The sequence below is a fragment of the Falco rusticolus genome, chromosome 5, assembly GCF_015220075.1.
Source record: "Falco rusticolus isolate bFalRus1 chromosome 5, bFalRus1.pri, whole genome shotgun sequence".
NCBI lineage: Eukaryota > Metazoa > Chordata > Aves > Falconiformes > Falconidae > Falco > Falco rusticolus.
In genome coordinates, this window is record NC_051191.1 from 25,381,333 (window position 1) to 25,405,313 (window position 23,981).

Here is a 23,981-nt window from a genome sequence, read left to right on the forward strand (position 1 = left end):
GAGAAAACAGGATTGTGGCTGAGCATAAATGTACTTCACAATTCGTGCTTCATTTCTTCTGGTGTAGTCCCATTGGCATCAATGTGTAATCTATGGTGGAAGTTACCTCATAACTGCTTCCTGCAAATTGTCTGATTTCCTTTAGAGCTGAGGCTATAAGGCTGCTGAACAGATCACTGTGTGTCTCTGAGGAAAAAAATAATAGTTTCTTCTGTACCAGAATTATCTGATGATTTACCAATGTATAAATTATAACTCTTTCCATAAACTGAGTCCATGGGGAAAGTCCATAGGTTCTGGGCTGGATACCAGGGCTCACAAGTCATGATCATTTTCATTAGGTGTAACTCAACCCAGGGCTAAAGAGAGCCAGTGGGATCTTGCCACTGATCAATGATCTGCAGTTGTAGGCTTCTGTCATGTTCAAAAGCCACTTGCTGGTGCACCTCTTTTGGGAAGATGTCAATCCAATTAACTGTTTGATGCTTGAGAGATGAATGCATTTAATCAGCCTTATTTTGCTAGTACATGTAATGGCTGTGTTTTCTATTTTTACAGTTAATTAGGAACCATTTGGTGATGCAGGATATGCAAGTAAGCGCACCATTCAAATATGCAGAGATGCTGGTTGGCATTTTTCTGATTTTTAAGTTCAAGTATTGAGGCATACTATAAGAATAAAACTACAGATGGGTGATTAAAAATTAATATTAATCTCTTTATAATTCTGAATTGTTTATCAAAGTCATGTCTATAGGCTGAATGAATGCTTGAAATATAGAACAAACAAATTAGAAAAGTATAAGCTACTGTCTTTTTTTTTTCCCCTTCCAAATGTCTTCAGAATTTAGACTAATCACTTGTATACTATGCTTACATAGATTACATACTTCCTACCCTAAATAAGCAGAAGGAAGAATAAATGAATTGGAGGCAGCAATGGAAAAAATGCTGGATGTGCACAAGTTAATGACAAAAAAAACACTAACTTCAATAGGATAATCTATTCATTCACTGTTTTCTAGCTTCAATGGATGTTTGTGATTAAGTCTTGCTGAATAAAGAATAAAATTGGAAAATTGGTATTTAGATTAAAAATATATAACACTTAAAAATATTAAAGTGGTTGAAGTGTGAAATTTCATTTCACATGTTCTGATCATTGAAATTCTGAAACATTTCAGCCAATTTTATCACTTCATATGTTGGCAAGGAGATACCACACTTTAAATGTTACAGCTACATTCTTAGCTGAGATATCTTTGGAAGAGATTATAAATGAATATTGATATTTTGTAAAAGTTATTTTTAGTTTTGGTAAAATAATTGGAACGTCATGGAAAAGGTACATTGTTCAGGAGATACTCATTAGTGGAAACAGGTACTTGTTTTGTTTTTATGCATACAACTAAAATAAATAATAGCCTCTGTTACTCAGAGGCCTGCAAAACAGACTTTATATGTGTTTTATGCAGAGGCAAAAACACATCACCTAAAGTTTCAGCTTTCCAGTCTAAAGCTGATAGCTTCAGTCAATGGAGAACCCTCATCAGTCATCTGGCTTGTATAATGACGGTCTATCAGAAACTTTCTTCGAACTATTACTCACCTGCTGAACTGTGTTAAAACACAACGTTGCTAAAGAGTGTAGTGTGAGTGATTTGGAAGAGATGTTTTCAAAGAGCAGGGACACCTCCCTTGCCCAACGTGCACGAGCCTTAGCATTATCTGTTTTGCATGTGGTTGTGGAATACATTGAAAGGTCACAATCGGAGTCAAAGCAAACCAAAAGTAAGTATATTGCAGTAGTCTTAAGATAAGCTTCAGCCGTGTGATTATATAATCAGGGAAAATGCTACCACTTTTTATAGGAATTTTCACAATATTTAAATGCTTTTACATGTTAATTTGCTTGCACACGTGTGGTGTGAGTGTTTGTTCTCTACAGGTGTACATATATATGGGTATATCTGAGTATAATCTAAACCAGGGTCAGACTTTACAGGTATTTCAGCAGTAGGATATCTGTCTCTAAAGGATTAGGTACTGTTCATGCAGGCAGTTTTGTGTCACAGTGGAAACAGAAGCCAACTCCTTTGAATCCCAGCTTGGGGACTGTCATTCCAGCACTTTATGATTTTCAGTCTACAGGAGCTTCTTAAGACCCCCCTAGAATGTGTAATGCCTTTCATGGATTTGTATGAGGGCAATTGGTAGAAACAAAAAAACAACTGTCACGCTACATTTCATTCCACTTGAAGCGTGACATAACAAATGCACAGACCAAGTTATACATGTGAAAACACTGAATGAGCCCACCCAAATGGTAAAGTTACAGGAAATAAAAGAAATGCAGAATAATCTGAACTCCTCATAGGCATTCGCACAATCAGCGCAGTAATCTTAGTCTATAATCCTCATGTGATGTAATCTGCTTTGGTCTATCGGAAGTAATCATGCTAGGTCAGCTTACTCCAGCTATGGTTTGGGTTTGTTCTTTTCAATTCTACTAACTGAGAATTGAAGGGGAAAATAACAAAGCAGGTAAAAAATACTAGACAGTGAATATTAAAAAGCTTTCCCCCTTCAATGAATTTGAAAGTGCATTAGTTGACAAATAATTTGGGGAATTTATTGTGAAGAAAACAAACATATTTTGCTAGTTGCTTGTTAAACATTTAGACTTTTAAATCATTAGAAATTTTTGTGTATATGACACTAATAAAAACAGGCCACGCAAATCTGTTGCTCACTAAATAAGAAATCCCACCTCCTCCTGTAGTTCATTCCCTTTGCTTTCCTGAGGAACGGTGGTTATCGGTTATAAGAGAGCATCAGACAACAGCTCGGACAGGAAAGGTAGGTGTGCACTGGCAGCTGTCCTGGACAGGGTTTGTGTGTGTGCAAGTAGGGCACGTGGCAAAAGGGGTTTGGATTAGGGCCAGCTATGGTCTAAATCTTTTTTACTCGCATGCTGCCTGTAACTGCATTAATTATATTACTGGTAGTTTTCTAAATTAAAAAGGATTTTTTGAAACATTACATAATAAAATAGTCAAGGTCACAATCAAAGGTATAACACTGGTATATTCCTGCCCTGAAAATAATGGTTTCCTTTGTAAAATATATCTTGAACAGGCAAAACCTTATATAAGGTAGTTGCATTATAAAACAGTATGTGGAATCAAATTACTCTCATGCTACATTGCGTTGGAATCACTGATTCTGCAATCTGTGTTCAGTATTAAGAGCTACACAAAATACTCAGTTGCACCAGGGAGGATATGAAGAGATTAGAGAGACCAATATATCACAGACTAACCTCTTTGCTCTGGACATTCACAGGGACACAGGCAATTCCCATTCTACTGCTACCTGGAGTCACTAGATATGAAGACAAAAAAATCAAGATTGCAAGGAAAGCTAAAGTTTAAGGTAAGCAATCCTTTTTTTTCGTTACAATTTTACACATTTTCCATATTGAATTGTGAATGTAAGTGCCATGTATAATTAAAGAAAAAAAAAAAAAAAGAATAAGAATCTCAGGAGGCGAACAGTCATAATAACCACTAACTGACCTTTTCTTTTAAATTTCCTTAGCGGAACTCCTAAGTAATAGTACTGTTGATCCCAACTTTATTTACATTATGGTAAGAAAGACACTTCTGGCAAAGAGGTAAAAGTCAGTGAATGATTAGGAGTTGCTTATTCCTTGAAAAAAATCAAGTCTGTATGGGTACATAGAAATCATATGCTAGAAAACAGATAAGCAACACAATACATTTTATCTTCATAGAAGCATATAATACATTAAAGACATCGTAGTGTTATATAACATAATCTTTCATTATAATTCATTGTTCCATAAAATAGGTTAATAGTAGATAATAAGTTATAATTAAACACTGCTTGTATGGATTTTTATGCTTGTCCCAATGGGAGATATTATCAGCTGGATTACTTTCTTAGTATTTTCAAAATGTATACTTATTTTTTAGGGTTATGCTAGATGTTCTGTTTCTTGTGTGGGTTACCTTTTTCTGGCTGTGTTCTCTGGCAGTGGGATCAGCAGCTCTGTGAGGGGTTTTAAACATCATGAACACTAGCTATACACAGTTAAATCATAACCACACTATGGAGAGAGTGGTGTTTCTCAGAGGTGTTCATGAATGGCAAAATAAATGTCTTTCAAATTTTTACTTGAGAAAAGCGAAAGAGAAAGAAGGGACAATTACAGGACAAGCAAGGACAGGAATAAAACCTGAAGAAAAATAAGTACTTCAACCCTCGAATTACAGTCTTAACTGTTGTATAATATTTCTGTAAACGTGCATAGAAGGACACTGTCCAATTAGTCATATTGCTAAATGCTACTGTTTTGCATTGCTAAAGTTTCATGTACTTAGAAAAAATTGTCTTAAAAATAATGTCAAGTAAGTGATTTTAATCTTTTGGGATGTATTGTGACCCTCGTTACTGAAGTTATGTACTAATTCTAGAAATTTCTAGGATCTTGAAAACATCTGGTGAAGAAGTATTTTATTTGCCATTTATTGTATAAATTCAGTAGTAAATTTGTACCACAAATCCGGTTTTGAACAAAATTTATTAAAGGCACCAAGCCTTAGATTACTTACAATTAATTTAAAGAAAATTATCTTAAACATAAATATAAAATAACAGTTCTTAAATAGAAATCCGCAGAAGCTGGGTGACAAGAGTAGGAATTCGGAATTGAACTGGCATTTGAAACTCTGTTATGTACATGCCTGTTGACCACGTAAGGGAAATGTTATGCTTATGCCTAGAATGTTTCATCCAAGAATGCTAATTTTCAGTTATTGGGTTTTTGTGTACAAATCTCCCCCCTGCCTTTTTCTCTGCTCAAGCTTCCTATGGTTTTCCTTGGTGCCTATAGGAAATTTGAGAATGAAAATAGAGAACTGCTCAGCTGATTTCCTAGTCAATATAGGGCAAAAATGCAACAAATAAGGCAAGACAGTCATCCTTTTGTATTTCTGTGATCCCCATGGTAACAAAGAAAACACTTTCATCAGCTGAGTAATTCAGCACATCCATAGCTTTACCAAAGCTGAGTGAGGAACTTATGCTGAGGAGCTAGGGAGGGACTTAGCTGGAAAGGGATTTGAATAAAATAATAATAAAAATAAAAAAAAATAATGAGCTAGTCCTTAAGGTAGTACTAAGTCAGGATCATGGAAAGCTAAGAAGATAAAGAAATAGCTTCAAGTTTAAACCCGAGACTACTGGCAGTTGTTAAAGCTTGGTCTCTGAGGAGTTTTGATTTGCTGCTCTGGAGTTGTTTCTGGAAGGAGATATCTTTAATGAATGTGATATCTTGCCTGTGTTGTAGATTTTCTTAATCTTATTTTATTTTATAATTTTTTAGGTCTGGGGTGCATAGTTTATAGCAAACACGGCTGTACTAGTATTTGTCTATGAAATCTTGGTATGTAAATGAAACTGGTAGACACCACTTTAACACAGAGAAAAATAATTAAATTTATAGGACTCTTCTTCTGTTATGTTTTTGCTGCAGACAAACTCAGAAAGTATCCTACTGGAAGGCGTAAAAAGCATCTAGGCCATATTTTACAAAGATGAATCTCAGATTTAAAATTAACTTTTCTAGGTCAACAGGAAGAAATTGAAAGAAAGGAAAGAATATCTGTTTAACTAGCATAGACTCTGTAGGTGCGTATTTTCTCTAAATCTTTGCATAAATCCATTATTTTTATAGTAAAATGTTTTAGTCTTCTCTACAATCATAAGACTATTAAAGATACTGTGATAATGGGCAAGTTGAGAGCTCAGTAAAGTCAATGCATCATGACCAGCTCTGCTAGGAAGAAAAGAAAGGTGGCTGTCATCAGCGACTCTGATTACTACCCAAGTGGGCAATGATGAAGTCCAAGCGACAAGAGATCTGAGGGCAATCAAGAGAGACCTCAGGGCCCTGGGGCAACTGATTGAGGGACCAGGAGCATAAGTAGTGTTTTCTTCTATCTTGCCAGTTGCAGGGAATGATGGAGTGAGTAATCGGAAGGTCACACAGATCGATACCGGGCTCCAGACCAGCTGCCAATGGCTACATTTCAGGTTTTTTGATCCTGGCAGCAGGCCTGCTGGCAACAGATGGGGTTCACCTGTGTCAAAGTGGGAAAAGGATCCTAGATTGGGAGTTAGAAGGGCTCATCAAGAGAGCTTTAAACTAGATTTGAAGGGGAAGGGAATAAAACCAAGCTCGGTAGAGATGAGTCTCAAAGCAGCATTCCAGGGTTGGAAGCAAAATTGATGGAACAGGTTAAATGCATCTGTGCCAATGCCTGAAGCATAGGCAACGAATAGGAGGAGCTGGAAGCCATCATGCAGCAGGAAGACTATGACATAATCACCGTCATGGAAACATGGGATAACTCACATGACTGCTGCAGTGGATGGCTACAAACTTCTCAGAAGGGACAGGCAAGGAAGGAGAGGCAGTGGGGTATCTCTGTATGTCAGGGAGTGTTTTGACTGCCTAGAGCTAAATGGTGGTGACAGTAGGGTTGAGTGTTTATGGGTAAGAGTCAGGGGGAGGACTGACAATGTGGATATCCTGGTGGAAGTGTGTTACAGACCACCCAACCAGGATGAAAATACAGCTGAGACATTCTACAAGCATCTGGGAGAAATCTCAAGATCACTAGCCCTTGTTCTTGTGGGGGACTTCAGCCTACTGGATGTCCACTTGAAGTACTACGCAGCAGAGAGGAAACAGTCTAGGAGATTACTGGAGTGTGTGGAAGATAACTTCCTGACACAGGTGGTCATTGAGCCAACCTGGGGAGATGCCCCACTGAACCTACTGTTTACAGACAGGAAAGGACTGCTGGGTGATGTGGTGGTCAGAGGATATCTTGGGCATAGCAATCATTAGATATTAAGAGTTTTTGATTCTCAGAGAAGTAAGGAGGGGGATCAGCAGAACTGCTGCTTTGGATTTCTGGAGGGCTCAGTTTGGCCTCTTTAAGAGCCTGGTTGACAGAGTCCCTTGGGAGGCAGCCCTGAAGGGCCGAAGGGTCCAGAAAGGCTGGACATTATTCAAGAAGACAGTCTTAAAGGCACAGGAGCAGGCTGTCCCCGTGTGCCAAAAGATGAGCTGGCAGGGGAGAAGACCAGCCTGGCTGAACAGAGAGCTTTGGCTGGAACTCAAGGAAAAAGGAGAGTTTACCACCTTTGGAAGAAGGGGCAGGCAACTCTGGAGAACTATGAGGATGTTGCCAGGTTATGCAGGGTGAAGATTAGAGAGGCAAAAGCCCATTTAGAACTCAGGCTGGCCACTGCTGTAAAAGAAAAAATAAATAATCTTTTTACAACTACATTAGAAAGAAAAGGAGGACCAAAGATAATCTTCATCCTTTATTGGTTGTGGTGGGGGGAACTTTGCCACAGAGCATAAGGAAAAGGCTGAGGTACTTAAGGCTTTCTTTGCTTCAGCCTTTCATAGTAAGACCAGCTCCCCTCAAGGTACTCAGCCCCCTGAGCTGGAAGACGGGGATGAGGAGCAGAATGAATCCCCCACAGTCCAGGAGGAAATGGTCAGTGACCTGCTGCTCCACTTAGACACACATGAGTCTATGGGGTTGGAAGGAATCCACTGAGTGTACTGAGGGAGCTGGTGGGGAAGCTCGCCGAACCACTGTCCATCATTTATTAATAGTCCCAGCTCACCAGGGAGGCCCCAGCAGAGGGGGGGTCATCCAGCATGGTGCCCAGCTACAAGAAGGGCTTGAAGGAGGATCTGGGGAACTACAGGCCTGTCAGCCTGACCTCAGTTCCAGGGAAGGTGATGGAGCAGATCATCCTGAGCACTATCATGTGGCGTGTGCAAGACAACTGGGGGATCAGGCCCAGCCATCGTGGGGTTATGAGAGGCAGGTCCTGCGTGACGAGCCACATCTCCTTCTAGGACAAGGTGACCTGCCTAGTGGATGAGGGGAAGGCCATGGATAGTGTCCACCTGGACCTAAGTAAAGCCTTTTCACTACTGCATCTCCTGGAGACACCAGCTGCTCATGTCTGGCCAGGGGCGCTCTGCACTGGGTTAGAAGGTGGCTGGGTGGCCGGGCCCAAAGAGTGGTGGGGAATGGTGTAACATTCTGCTGGCACTGGGCACACAGGGTGTTCCCCAGGGCTCAGGGATGGGTCCAGTCCTGTTTAATATTTTGACCAACAGTCTAGATGAGGGGAATGAGTGCACCCTCAACAAGTTTGCAGATGACACCAAGTTGGGGTGGAGCGCTGCTCTGCCTGAGGGCAGAAGGCTTTGCAGAGGGAACTGGACAGGCTGGACTGAAGGCCTGAGGCCATTTGTAAGAGGTTCAACAAGGAGAAGTGCTGGGTCTTGCATCTGTGTCACAACAGCCCCATGCAATGCAGCAGGCTTGGGGCAGAGTGGCTACAAAGCTTCCTGGTGGACCTGTGGGTGCTGAACTAGTGATGGACTTGGCAGTGCTGGGTTAACGGTTGGACTTGATGATCTCAGAGGTCTTTTCCAACCTAAATGTTTTTATGATTCTACCCCACCTCTCCCATTAGAACCTGTGGCAGTTCCCTGCTTCTCTTTGATTATCTTCTTTCTGTGGCTTCTGAGTTACAGCCGATTATTTTAACTTTTATTTTTCTAAATCTAGTACGGGCGTTAAGGGACTTACAGATAGGTGGAATGATGACTTGCAGATACTCCAGGGCAGGGGAGGAGGAGGAGGGATGAGATGAAAGGGGGTGTGGGAGGGAATATTTGCTTGTTTTAGCTGAAATTTGAGATTCATCTGCCTTCATATCCTCAGAACTTTTTGGTGTGAATTAGTCCAAAAGACTTTAGGAACTGTTAAGAAACTTCACTGCATCTGCTACAACTCTAAGCATCTCTGTATAACATGAGTGAGTTCTGTTAAAGTGGAAATTCTGTTTCAGCTGGTGAGAGATAATCTGAGAGACTAAAATCAATGGTTGCAATAGAAAAAAACAGGTAAGCCCAAATGGCTGAGGTTTTAAATTACTACTATAAATGGGATTAGTTTATAGTAGTAATTTAAAACTCTTATGAGTTAGTCACATTTTTAGTTAAAGTATCAGTCAGGCTAGTAAGAGAAATGAGCTGGATATTTTTATTCATAGTGCGTTTGCTGCTGTTCCGTAACCTAATCTCTGAAGTGACTGAATTTTTGTTGTCGTTTTTACTGCTTTGGGAAACCCTGTAGCTGAATTAGGTCATAGACATGCTTGTGACTTTGGTGCTGTTTTACTGTGAAACATCAAGGTTTTTTTAAAAGTATTCCACTGAACTACTGGAAAGCAGTGGAGTCTCCATCCTTGGAGGTATTTAAAAGCCATGTAGACATGGTCCTGGGCAACCAGTTCCCAGTGGCCCTGTTTCAGCAGGGGAGTTGGAAAAGATGGTCTAGAGATTCCTTCCAACCTCAGCCAGTCTGTCGTTCTGTGATTCTGCAAATGTTCCAACAAATCTGTAAAAACATGTTTTTGCCACCTGTCCCATGACTGCCTTGATCATTTTTCAGAAGTAGTGTTTGAAACAGTTCACATAGTCCTTTTTCTCCATGCCTCAAGCTGTTACAAAGACTTCTCTGTGAAGTTTGGAATGTGTTCTTGATCTTAACTGCAGGTATTACTCGAACTGGATGTATCAGCCAGGGGCTTGTACTATAAGGGGACAGAAAAGCTTATAAACTTTACCTTTCAAGAAAATACCTAAAATAAGATTCAGCTGAGGGCATGGGTACATCTAAATTTTAAACAAGCTGGCTGTCTGGTTTCCCATTTAGTTGATGGAAGCTTACACCAAGCTGGTTAACTTTCTGAGGTATACGATACTCCCTTGAGTCATGTGCCAACAGGTAGGAGTGCAATATTATTTAATCTGATTACGGTAGGGCTGGCAGATATGTCTGAGAATTTATAAAACAAATTACATATCTTATGAAAGTTCTCCATCTCTTTGCATTGGCTGCTGAAGTCTAGCATATAACATGTTCATGCAACTGAATCCCATCTGTTGTTCACCTGGTTCCTCCTTTTTGTTTTAGGGACTGGCTCTTCTCCAACTACAATGGGAGTCTGAACACTTAGCTCCCGTGTAGAGTCTGTCTGTAGGTACTTCAGTGTGGGTATCCTAATTTAGTTAATCCTACCCTAGAATCTAATTGCTTAGTGGAAAAATGCTGGTAATGACTCTGATAATCTGAATGCTTATTTGTAGAGAGCAGAAATTGTTAGGAGAAGTGGACTTCAGGACCCAAGGGAGTTTTCCTCCCAATCCATCAGAGCTAAAGCTATTGTGGTTCCCTGTCTGAAGTCCACCCAGTAGTGAGGCCAAGCACATGCCATCAGTACCCACATGCTCACAATTACTACTTACTATAGACACAGTCAACAAATGAACACAGACAGATAGTGCCTGCATACGTGCTATATACATCCAACCAGTGCTCATATAAACATGAATAAAAAGCTTGATCCTGCTCTTACTTGCCAGATAATAGGGTTTAAAGATTTCTAGCATATCACACAAACACCCTCACAAGTCTCTCATAGGTGTCCTAGATCTATCCAATCTTGAGACCTTCTGTTTTACTTGACAGTGAAATGTTAGCTTCATCTTGATGTAGGTATTGTCTCACACACAAAATACTGCACTTACAAAGAAAAACAGTTAGGAATATAGTGTAGTAATATGATATCTCATACTGCAGTGATAAGGCATAGGGTTTGGCTAGACAGAATTACTGACTGGCAGCCTGCTAACAAACAGCTGGCCATATTTTTATTCCCCCTTCTTTTTGTTTTCCTGTGGTTTTGTTCCCCTTCAGTCTTGATCTTTCCCTACTGTTGACCCTTAAATGACCCATAATGTTTTGTATGTTGCCACAGTCCACCTCCAATATTCCATGTTAATTTTGTTTTTTCTCTTCACACTCATGATAATTTTGTCTTCATTCTTATAAATCACAAAATGCTGGTTGATCCTCTTCAAGATTATGTTTGAGTGGTTCCTTCAATTGCCCATCCATCAGTGACCTAAGAGTTCTCATCTCCCTTAACGTCTCCGTTGCTTACTGCTCATTAGAGTTTGTGTATCAGCATGTTCAGCTCATGACTTTTCCTTCTCCTTGCTATTGTCTTTTATGCTGAATAGTATTAATCAAAAATCCTTATAAACCAGATCTCCTTGCTTTTCAGGGGTCCTTAAAAATCTCCTAGGAATGGAAAAAATCTACATGGTAAATGTTAACTTTCTTATGCTTAGAAGTAGACATTTACCATTACAGTAGAGAAATTCAGAAAAAAAAAACAAACAAACACACAACTTTATTGAGCAAGGAACCAACTACATCTTTCTTACCATCACATTAATTTTAATTTGTAATTCAATCAGTTTATGCATTGTGATATATGATACAGCACTATGTATAACAGTGGAAAGCAAGAGTTTGCATCCAGAATGAAGGCATATCTGCACTAATTCACCAGGACTTAGTGAAAGTATCTATGAGTTAGCAGTTTTGACTAGCTGATAAGCTGATAAACAGCTAGTGACTTTGTGCCAGCAAATTTATACAGTTTTCTTATCTAAATTAATACCTGTGTGTATATTAGGCAATATAGAATTATTTTGTGTATTTGTGAATTGCGGATCCTATAAAAATGTAAGATACTTTTATGGAGCTCACCACTAGAGTATTTGAGTTTTTAAAATCTTAAAACCATTAATTACCACTGTTAGAGTAAGAGGTATCACTGTCCCCACATAAAAGATAACTAAGTCTCCTGCACAAAGGTACTCGGTGATTAATTTCTAGTGACCACCTACAGGTTTTCCCAAAGTATATTGAAGTCTCTTCAACAGCAGAAAGTGTTGGTTACCTAAGCTGTGGGCCATCTTTTAGGTTTAGCAATTTGGTGAGGAAAAAGGCACTGCTATACTGCCTGATGGTACAAGCCACTGCAACATGCTTAATGACTAAAGAAAGTTGTACTGGAAAAGAGTTAGAAAAGTGTACTAAGTATAGTAAACATGGGCTTGTGGAATACACTGAATTTCATAGTAGTTTATTTCATTATAATAAAGCTTTCTTTGGCACATAGTCAACAAATTATAAAAAATCTTGCTTTCTTTTATGAAGTCACTAGATGTTTAGTATGAGAGGTTCTCTCTCTGACATGGAGATTATACCATGTGCAAACATAATGCTGCACAAATGGTAAGAGACTAATGAAACCTGCACATACCAGTGATAAGTATTTTATAACCAATGGAATTTTATATTTTAAAGTACTGGATACTATACAGTAGCATGATGACCTGTGTGATAGTAGAATTATGATAAATGAGAGAAAGGTATTGTGCTTTTTATGCACTCCACTGCATGCTCACCCACATGGGCACCAATGACACTGCCAAGGAAGACCCCAAGGTTAGCAAGAGTGATTAGAGGGCTCCAGAGGCAAGGGTGAGCAGCAGAGGAGTCTGGGTTCTATTCTCTATCCTGCTGGTGAAGAGGAAGGACTTGCCATTTAATATTTCATATGGAATGCATATTTCATGAGAACACAGGAATGTCTGAGATTTAGTGGGACCACTCACATGCCTGGTGTGCTGAGATGGATGGAAAAAAAGTCTTTCAGTCAGACAGGTGGAGGTGAAGAGAAAGGGGATTGCCACCAATGTGAAGGAGCAGCTTGAATGTGTGAAGCTCTTCTGTGGTATGTGCAGCAGTGTAGCTAAGAGCTTGCAGGTCAGGATCAGAGGAAAGGCCAGGAAGCATGACATTGTGGTGGGAGTGTGTTACAGACCCTCGGAATCTTGGTGAAGAAGTGGACAGCCTCCTTGTATATTAAAGGCTCTATTTCTTGCAGGGGATTTAAACCTCCCTGACACCTGACAAAAGGGTGGTACAGCTAGACACAGGCAATCTCAGAAAGTTCTGGAGGATGTCAAGCATAATTTCATGATACAGGTGCTGTAGGGGACAAGCAGAGGTGACGTTCTGCTGGACATTGCTACTCATGACCTCTGAGAAACTTGTTGAGGAGGTGATAATCAATGACAGGCTTGGCTGTAGTGACCATGAAATTGCAGAGCTCAAGATCCTGAGGGGAGTGATGAAGGCAAGCAACAGAACATAGAACTGGGAAGTATAAACTGGTGGGAAGGAGTATTGAAGGGCAGAAGAGCTCATGTGAATTAGCAGATCTTTAGGGACAGTCTTCTCCAAACAAAAGACTGATCCATTCCAGTGTTCACAAAAATGGATCAGGAGTACATCTTGGTTAAGCAAGGACCTGACTGGTGTCCAGTGTAACAAGAACATTTATAGAAGTGGAAGTGATGGCAGGCTGTGAAGGAGGAATTTAGAAACATTGCTTGGGTATGTAGGAATGGTGTTTATGTAGGTTTAGAAGGCTTACCTTACTTATGTAGGTAAGCCAAACGGTGGAAAAGAACAAAGTCAGTGATCTCCTGAATGATCTCCTGAGTAATCTCATATATACAGATCCATGGGACTAGAATGGATGCATCTGTTGAGCACTGAAATACTTGGCCGATGTCATAGTGAGGTCACTTTCAGATGTCCTTGAAAGGTCATGGAGATTAAGGGAGCTCCCTGATGACCAGGGGAAGGAAAATGCCACAATCATCTTCAGAAAGGGCAAAAATAACAACAGTGAACGAAGTGCAGGTCAGCCTCCCCTTCATTCCTGGAAAAAACATGGAGTGAGTCCTCTTGCGAACAATTTCTGGTCAAATGAAGGAGAAAGTGGTGAATGGAAATATCCAGTATAGATGTGCAACAGGTGTATTATGCTTTGGCCAAGTTTGGCCTTTTACAACTAAAAAGACCTAAGTCTGTGGGTGACTGGAGTACAGTAATAGGGGTCTTCAATCTTGATTTTAGCCAGACTTTCAACATGGTCTCCTGTGAATTCTATCAATGTTGGGACCTCACAGTTTAGATGGGTTGAACACCAAATTGATGAAAAGCTGTCTGAAAAGCTGGGTTCAAAGGATACTGGGAAATTATTTATAATCTGTCTGGAGGTCAGGTGAAGTGAAGTTCTTCTGGTGTCTATCCTGGGACTTAGCCTTTTTAATATATTTATCAGTAATATGGAGGAGGAGGAGGAATGAACCCTCATCAAGTTTGTGCATGATACCAAACTCGCAGATGAAGTCAATGTACTTTATGGCAGGGCTGGCATTCAAGGAGACGTAGACAGGTTGGAGGAATGGGCTGACACAAATCTCATTAAATTCAGGAAGGATTTGTGCAAAGTTCTGCATTTCAGATGGTCAACAGTGTATTGAGCTGTGTCATAGCCAAGAGACTGAGGGAACTAATTATTCCTTTCTACTCAGCATTTGTTATATTGCATCTTGAGTGCTATGGCCAGGTTTGGGTTCGTCAGCACAAGAAAGAGATTGACAAACTGGAACAAGTCCAGTAGAGGTTGTCCAGACTGTTCGGAGACTGGAGCACCTGACCAATGAGGAAAGGCTGAGAGAGAGGTTTGTTCAGCCTCGTGAAGACAAGGCTCAGGGTGAATCCTATTGCTATCTTCAAGTTCCTAATGGGAGGAGACAGAGAAAATAGAGCCTTACCCATTCTTGAGGTGCATAGAGAAAGGATGAGAGGTAATTGAGGCAAGCAGCAACAGAAGAAATTCTAGATATAAGGTTGCCCAGAGAGACTGAAATATCTATCTTTGGAAATACTCAATTTGACTGAAAGCTGCTCTGAGCAACCTAATCTATGTTGGCCTTCTTTAGAGAGAGTGGTTGGGCCAGGTGACCTCCAGAGGTTCCTTCCCACCCAGGTCCAGACTGTTCAGCCTCACCCCTGTCCCTGGAAACATGATGGGACAGCTCACCCTGGAGGTCATCTCAAAGCATGTGGAGGAAAAGAAGGTCATCAGGAACAGTCAACATGGATTCCCCAAGGGGGAAATCATGCTTGACCAACCTGATAGCCTTCTGTGGAGGAATGATTGGCTGTGTAGATGAGAGGGGAACAGTGGATGTTGTCTACTTTGACCTCAGCAAGGCTTTTGACACTGTCTCCCATAACATCTTCATATGTAAACTCAGAAAGCGTGGACTAGGTGAGCAGACAGTGAGGCGGATTCAGAACTGGCTGAGTGGCAGTTTAGCTGGAGGCCTGTATCTCGCAGTGTTCCCCAGGGGTTAGTACTGGGCCCAGTCCTGTTCAAGTTATTCTTCGCTGCCCTGCATGCAGGGCCAGAGTGTGCCCTCAGCAGGTTTGCTGATGATACAGAACTGGGAGGAGTGGCTGATACACCAGAAGGCTGCACTGCCATTCAGTGAGACGTGAGCAAGTTGGAGAGTTGGGTGGAGAGGGAATTTAATGAAGCTCAACAAAGTCAAGTGTAGGGTCCTACACATAGGGAGGAACAACCCCATGCACCAGTGCAGGCTGGGGCTGACCTGCTGCGGGGCAGCTCTGTGGAGAAGGCCCTGGGAGTCTGGTGGAAAGCAAGGTGCCCATGATCCAGCACTGTGTCCTCATGGCCAAGAAGATCAATGGGATCCTGGGGTGCATCAGGAGAAACATCACCAGCAGATCGAGGGAGGGGATTCTCCCCCTCTGCTCTGCCCTGGTGAGGCCCCATCTGGAGTGCTGTGTCCAGTGCTGGGCTCCCCAGTTACAGAGAGACAGGGAACAGGAGAAGGTCCAGTGGAGGGCTACAGAGATGGTGATGGGGCTGGAGCATCTCCCTGGTGGGAAAGGCTGGGGCTGTTCAGCCTGGGGAAGAGAAGGATGGGAGAGGATCTTATCAATGCATGCAAATATCTTAGGGACGAATGCCAAGAGGACGGGGCCAGGCTCTTTTCAGTGGTGCCCAGCGACAGGACACGGGGAAACAAGCACAAACAACATAGGAAGTTCCTTTTGAATATGAGGGAGAACTTATTTACTTTCAGGGTGACACAGCACTGAAAGAGGCTGCCCAGAGAGTCTGGTGAGTCTCCTCTGGAGATATCCAAAACCTGCCTGGACATGACTGTGCAACCTGCTGTTTTTGAACTTGCTTTAGCAGGGGGTTGGACTAGATGATTTCCAGAGGTCTCTTCCAACCCCAACCATTTTGTGATCTTGTGATTCTAAGATTGTGTTTGGACTACTTTAATTCTACCACAGAGCCAGTTGGTAGCTCAGGCCAGAAAACCTAGTTAATGTGTATTTAACATGGTCTACAACGCATCACTCTAGCACATGGAAAGTAACGGGCAGCACCCACTGGAACTGTGTGTTCTGCATCCCTATTTATCATTCTACATCTGAACTCCTAAGGACGGACTCAGGTGCTTAGCTTTAAACTCTTATCCTCCAGAATGGTGGCCTTGGCCAATATTTAGTTATATATGATACTTACAGTAAGGCAAGTTTAACTGGAGAATCCTATTTTAAGTAATATCCATGAATACAAGTGAACTGTTTTTGATAGTCCTAATGAACCTTAATATCCACTTCCCTCTCCCCATCCCCCCCAAGGATTATAGGGAAAAAAAACTGACTGTGTTTAAAATGAAAGCCTGTGCTTTGTGGTACAGACAGGACGTGGACATGTAATCTAAATACATGCTTCACTAACGAGGCTTTCCTCTGTTTAGGCTATGAAGTTTTCAGTTTAAGTCCTCCTGTGTTCTGGGCATGAAAGAGACAACTGCTAGAGGAATCAAAACTTTCAACACTTAACTTACTAGTAACAATCCTAATAGAAAGATCCTGAGACTCTCACTGTTAGGCTTACAGATGCAAACTCAACAGAATAAACTGAAGTTACTTTATTCTAATGTGACCTATCACAATTTCATGTCAGTGATAGTTGAAATTTTTCCCTGGGATCTTCCTAACTGACTACTTTTGCTTTTGAATTGTAATAATACAAGTTATGACTGTTTCACCATACAGGGAAATAACAATTGACCTCTTTGTGATGATGTCCATACTGCTATTAGTTGTACTTAACTGAACTGTTGCAGGTGGATAAACTCAAATTAGAAGAAATAACTGGAGAATGACAGAGCAAAACTACATATTAACGTTGTTGCAGGTGATTTAGGATACAGACTTTGAGACTGAGGGGTTTTTTTGCCCCATTCTTCAGTTTAAGATGCAAATCACTGTGTATTAGAAGCACTGATTGCAAATAAAATAAGATTTTTAACGTTGTGACTAATCTATGCTGTGGGAGTCTATATTGTGAGCATATCAGCATTGCTGTGCTGTCAGCAGTTGGCAGGCCTTCTTGTTTTGTTTAAGCAAGCAAATCTGGTTGTGAGATTGCTAGGATAATTTAGACAGGTGCCTATGAACTGGCTGTTCAGTGGGATGAAGTACATGTACTAATCCTGTTTTGATTGGACTGATGATAATGGGGCTAAAATATCTGCAGTGGCTGTTCAAAAGCAATTTGTTTAATAATAAATAGGATACTGGAACATTAATGGTATTGTATTACAACGCATGGTATTCCCACAACCCAGACATTCAGGAACTCTGGAATACTGTCAATAATTCTGCCCAGGGTGTTTTCTCTTACCTGGGAGTTTTTATGCTATAGTCAGTTTTGTTTTGTTTTTCCTTAAGTAGGTGGTTTTTCCAGGATCTTTGGAACAGGGTAACTTGCTATTTTAATGGTTTCTCAACCTGCATGTCCAAAGTGATGGTATAGAAAATCCTGTGTAGACAGAGAAGAGTAATATGTATTTGAATAGAAGAGTAATATGTATTTCTATAGAAAAGCAATGTACAGTGCTTTGCAAGGTACCTTTTTATCATCCTTTGCTGGTTTGTTTTGGTGACCAGTAAGTCAGATGAGACTGGAGTCATTATGATCTCAAAGAATGTTAGCTGTGCAGTCCTTAGCCAAACTTTGGTTGGCATGTAGATAAGAGCAGTTTTGATACAGAATTAGTACTTGCGAGAGAAGAAGACTTACTGTGTTTTTGTTTTAGAGCATACAGCCATTTAGTGCAGACCGTGTATACATTTGTTTCCACTCCTGGTTAAGTATTTTATATAGCCTGTACCAGCGAGCTGCCTAGTACACTTGCGCACCAGTGGCACATACAGGTGCACATACAAACGTGTAGTTTAAAGCATCATGTACTTTTAGCTTATGCACTTACATAGCTATAACATACCATATTTGAAATGATTACTTCCTAGGTGTTGCACCATATTTTTCCAGAAAACAGATTCATATTCTTTTGTTTCATCCTTTAAAAACTTAATCAGGTTTTTGTATTGGATGAATTCCATCCAGTATATTGATTAAACCTGATTTTGGTGTGTCCTCCCTGTTTAATCTCTGGTGCAGTGTGCTCACTTGCATTCTGAGATGGTGCGTAGGAGAGGACAGCAAGTATAGTTGTGCAACTGACTGCACTATGGTATTTTGTATTTCCCTTTCTTTTTATATATTTAAATATATGAAATTTATTGTTTTAACTGTCTGGGAAAAGCTATCATTCAAAGGCATTGCTCATTCTATACAGCAGATGGACTGAACTGTTGGATGCATCTTAGGAATGTCTCCTAAACTCAAAGTACCCTCCACAGTGTCTGTCTCTGAAATGGGGTAGGTAAACTTGATAGTGGCACAGTAACATTTAGCTAGGTATTTGTGCAAGTTAGAATATGAAATAATTAATGTCTAAAGTGTTATAAATATGTTTATGCAAATTCTAGCTCCCCTTTAACTTCACTTTCCTTTGTGGTACCAATCAGTACAGCCTCTGTTAATCATTGATGATTAACACACCTTCATCCTCCTTCACCTTTATCTGGGCATAATGCCTGGCATATTATTAAGATATAAGACTTTTCCCTCCCCTCCCATTTCGCCAGCTCATGCCAAGGTGTTACTGACCTCTTATTCCTTTCTTCTGATGATCTTAGGATTACTTCTCCAAGTTCTATGCACTAAATGGCTTTCTCCCCCCCACTTTAAAATGTACAAAGTACATCTATTCTAAGTAACCTACTGACCAGAAGATTGGATGTCTTCAGTGTTGTTAATCAGTAAATTAACATCAAGAACTCATTTTAGTGCTGAAGGTACACACTTAACTGAGATTCACTTGCCCTAGATCAGATTCAGCACTGGCAAAAGATGAACCAGCATCCTCGTGCTGCTTCTGCACACTCAGCTCTAACTTGGACTGGCTCCTTTGGAGATCTGATGCATGTACTTTGCATACCAAATGGGTCAGGCCCAGATGAAAGTACTGCATTACTGGTATAGCACAGTCCTCAGACTGAATGAAGTTACACCACTTCAGATATACTGTGCCTTTGTTTTGCAGGGATAATAATACCACACATGGACTTAATGTTGTAAATTATAAATGTCTGTGGATTGAGTTGATCTATTTTTGAATCAAACAGATACAATGAAAGTTCTACAAAACCTCAAGCCCTCAAAGGGTAGTTGGATTTGCCTCTGTTCATGATTATTTTTATATTACCTAGTATCTAAGGGAAGGCAACTTGCTTCTGTATCTCTGCCTCTAAATTTATACAGAGTTCTAATTTGCATGCACTTTTAAAAAGACTGTTTTATCTCTGAAGGATTTTAATCATATTTCTTAGTGCTAGTGATTAAGAAAATATTTTTTTTTTAGTAAGAGTGTTTAGCCTGACACCACTAAGCTGTTTCTTGCAAGTTAGATATTATGACTTTTCAGAAAAAGGCTGATGCATTTGGTAACTCTTCTTTCCTTGCTACAACAGAATTATATGCCTCAATAGTTTGTGAGTTCCATCAGTAACATCAAAATGAGAAAGTTGGTGTCACTTTTGGACAGACTGTGAAGTATATAGGGAGAAAGATGTGGAAATGATGTGATCTAGGGAAAACAGGCCTGCAGCCGGACTTCTGGGACAGGTAACTATTGATTTAATGCTTTTTCATAAGAAAAGGCAAATGTCACAGAACTCTGAAAATAGCCAGTTGCCATAAAAATCCCTAGGATACTTGAAATCATAATAATTTTAAGGTGACACTCTTGGCTCCAGTGAAGCAAACAGTGAACTTCCTACCAAAGGTAATTTCTCCTCCTGTGACTCCCATTTGGGATCAGCTTACTTCCTTAGGCATTATGTCTCTTTCCTCCTATATTCATCTCAGGACATGTTAACAGTGAAATAGAAACAGTGTATGTAGTTTTGATCAGCAAGCACTACCAAAGCTGCTATTTCCCCAGTTTAAATTGTTTTGTTGAGTGAATTTAATGTGTTTTGATCTCACTTGTTTTGTCTGCATCTATATCTGACATGTGCCATCTCTTTTTAAAAGTAAGATGACTTCCAGGTCTAGTCAAAAGCTCTAGTCACTCAGCTTTGAATAAAGAAACATAGGGGAGTTGTACAGAAAAATTTCATTTGGACAGTTTCTACGCAGCTAAAGGACAAGAATACCACCCTCCACAGAATATTTAAATACATGTGTATATTTAAGTGCATATGAATGCTTACATTGGTATGTATCACAAAAGAAAATGCTTTCACTGATTACATCCCTCTTTCCCTATCTTTGTTGTGCATTTGCCTCCTTTCATGCAGCAGCACTTTGCACATCTATTCATACCTAAGTACATTATGTTCACTAGTGCTAAATGAATAGGGATGTGTATTTGCCTCCCCCTAAACCCCTTAGCTGAAAATTGTATCTTTTCTTCACATGCCAAGTAAATCCACCTTTGTTCAAGTGTGACTGTGTTGTGTGTCACCTCTTCCACAGGCTTCTCTGATGTCTTTACATGAAACATCATGTGAATACACATCCACTTACACTCACGTAGTGCTACTCCATTTAAAGGATCTTTCCTCCGTGCTTTATGATGTTCTCTGCTGAGCTTTTCTTTTGATGTGTAACTTAAAGTCACTTGAGAGAAAAGCAGGAGGCCCCCAACTGCTACTAGTTTCATCATTTATTGTGAACCAGCACTGGACAAAATATCTCTGATTGTTACAATAACACAGTATTATAAATATTTGGATGGCACCCTTGTGTAGGTCATTTTGGGGGCTGATCTGCATACAGCTGTGTCTGGAGAAAAATAGCAATGGTGCTACAGAAGGAGACAAGCAAGAGCACCAAATGCTGTCACATCCCTGTAGCTAAAACAACTGGTATTTGTGAAGACCTAGTTGTTTAACAGACGCATTGGAATATTCAAAATAGAGCCATGATTTAGTAAGATCTCTATGAATGATTTGGGAAAAAAATGGCTGCTGATCAATGAGGCAGGAAGACTAGTGGCAAAGACCATAGAAATGCTGAGAATACTTAGTGGCCCTTTGCCACAGCTTTTATGTGTAACGTTTGTACTCTGGTCTCAGGTCCCTGAGCTGAGCATCAGAGTATGTGGGAGTAAAGCATGACCTGTATTAGAGTAAGACAGATTTAGAGAGCACTTAAAACCAGTTGGACATCCAGCAGCTCATGGCACTAGATGGGGTGGATGAAAGGATGCTGAGGGAGCTGGCTGATGCTGTTGCAAAGTCACTCTTGTCATTTTCAAAAGGTCATTGGGAAAGTTCCCTGATGACCAGAGAAAGGCAAGCACTTGCACCTGTCTTCAAGAAAGGGGATCCACAAGAGAACTACAAGGCAGATAGGCTAACATGGCTAGTACCTTTCCTGGGAATGTTACAGAACAAATCCTCCCTTGAAGCCACATCCAAGCAGATGAAGGGCAGGAAGGTTACTGGAAACAGCACGTGTTAGCGCCAGGCAAATCACACTCCATTGGGCTTTCAGCACAATCAACTGTAACATCCTTATAGCCAAATTAGTGAGACCTGTACTGTGCGTGAAAAATAGACGGAACTATCAGGCTCAGGTGGGTTGTGGTTAGTTGTTTCAAGTCCAGCTGGTGGCATGTTACTAGCTGTACCTTTCTGACTAATAATATTCAATGTCTCTGATAAAGATGCGAGCAAAGGCATGGAATACACCCTCGGCAAGTCTGCAGAGGATGCCAGCTTGAACAGTAGATTCTCTGGAAGGCAGGGCTGCTGCTTGCAGGGCCCCTGGTGTGCAGGAGGGTGGGCTGGCAGGAACCTGGTGGAGTTGAGCAAAGGCAAGTGCAGAGAGCCCTGTACCTGGGAAGGAGTAACTCCACACACCAGGGCAGGCTGGCCCCAAGGCAGCTCTGGTGGCTGAGGTGGTGACTGCGCTTCAGCAGGATGCTGCGTGATGAGGAATACCAGCAGCAGGCTGGCCTGGGCTACCTCAAGCATAGCCAGCTCGCGAAAGGCAGCGATTCTTCTCCATATATTCAGCAGCGGCGAGCCTGCCTTAGGGGTCCTGTGGCCAGTCGTGGGGCTCACCAGTCCTGGAACCACACTGGCATACTGGACCCAGTCATCGTGAGGGCGGTCAGATCCCGGCACAGGTGCCCAGAGAGGCTGGGAAATCTCCACCCGCAGAGACAGTGAAGACTCAGCCGCCAACGGCCCCGAGCACCCTGCCCCCGCTGGCTCTGCTGGGGGGGGGGGGCTGTCACTCGGTGGGTGCCCTCGCGACACACCTTCCAGCCCCCCCTTACTCCCGTTCCGGGCGAGCCGGTCTCCGTCTTATTCCGGCTGCCTGCGAGCACAGCGTGCCGTGCCGGGGGCCCGAGAGCGGGCGGCGGCGGCAGCACCCCCTGGGCGGTGGCCACCCCGCTCCCGCGCGGCGCCTTTAAAGGCCGGGGCGCGGGGCGGGGCGGTGGCGCGCGGGTGGGGGGCGCCCGGAGCATGCGCGTTGCGGCGCGGCGGGGAGCGGCGCGGGGGGCGGCCGGCGGCGCCGCACTCGGCCAGCAGCCGCGGCGGCAGGCAGCAAGCCCGGCCCCGGCGGCGGCCGCGGAGCCCTGAGCGCCCGCTGGGGAGCGGCGCTGCGCGCCGGCCAGCCGCGCCCCCGCCCGGTGTGCCCCCGAGAGCGGCGGCGGCGAGCGGGGAGCGGCGGCGGCCATGGGCAACGAGGCGAGCCTGGAGGGAGGCGAGGGGCTGGGCGCCTTCCCCGAAGGGGCGGCGGCGGCCGGGGATGGCGGCGGCTCCGCGGCCCCCTTGCAGCGCCTGGTCCCGGCTGGGGTGGAGGCAGACCTGAGCCAGCTGAGCGAGGAGGAGAGGAGGCAGATCGCCGCTGTCATGTCAAGGGCGCAGGGGCTGCCCAGAGGGAACCTCGCCGGCGCGGAGCCGCCTCCCATGCAAAGGCATGCACGGAAAATCTCCCTTCTCCCGCTCCTCCCTTCCCCCTTCTCCGTCTCCTTGCGGTGGGGCGGGGGGCGAGGCGCAGTACGAGCATCGGGAGCGGGCGTTGCATTTTGCTGGCTGAGGGAGGGAAGGGGGCGGCTGCACGAGTGGGGGCACCGGGACGGAGCCGGCACTCACCGGCGGTCCCCGCTCCGGTGGTTTCTAATAATAACGACGGTCCTCGGTGCCGGTGGGCTGCGCCCTCTCCCCTTCCCTCGCTTTCGCACCGAGCCGGAGCACGGGCAGTTTCTGTGCCGAGGAAGGGGGAAGATTTGCAGGCAACGTTTGGGTTTTCTGTATGTGTGCGTGTGTTTTACGGGGCTGGAGTGCCCCACAGCTCAGACAGTAGCCAGGGAAGCTCTCCCCGGGGCTGATGGGGTCTCTAAGCTTCTCTTTCTGGAGAGAGAGAGATTCTTGTTGAATCTTTCAGAGCTTTTGGGGCATAATGTATTTGCTAGCCGTTACTCTGCCAATTCTTAGCCTTTACAACTACCATTTGGCTTAATTAAATATTCATGCATTGAGGAGGGCTCTTTCAGTCTATCTCCCCCCATTCTCCCCCCCATCAATTTTCTTCTCAATTTTTTTCTTCTTTCCTTTTGTATTGAAAGGGGAAAGAGGCAAAATAAATTG

At 42.6% G+C, this 23,981-nt stretch overlaps 1 protein-coding gene across 6 annotated transcripts in view; it reads left to right on the forward strand.

The window, feature by feature from the left end:
- The first annotated feature begins 3,342 nt into the window (after nucleotides 1-3,342).
- The window catches only part of PCLO (piccolo presynaptic cytomatrix protein), a 402,813-nt gene continuing 382,174 nt past the window's right edge, over nucleotides 3,343-23,981 (forward strand). For 5 of the 6 annotated variants that reach the window (XM_037389894.1, XM_037389895.1, XM_037389896.1 and 2 more), the window contains exon 1: nucleotides 3,343-3,435. Coding sequence is in view for 1 of the 6 variants with exons in the window: in XM_037389899.1 (XP_037245796.1) it covers nucleotides 23,067-23,308 (242 nt within the window). In the remaining 5 variants the exon portion in view is untranslated. Of the gene's footprint in view, nucleotides 3,436-22,995; nucleotides 23,309-23,981 lie in introns of those variants that run through there. The other variant, XM_037389899.1, reaches the window with a different exon arrangement.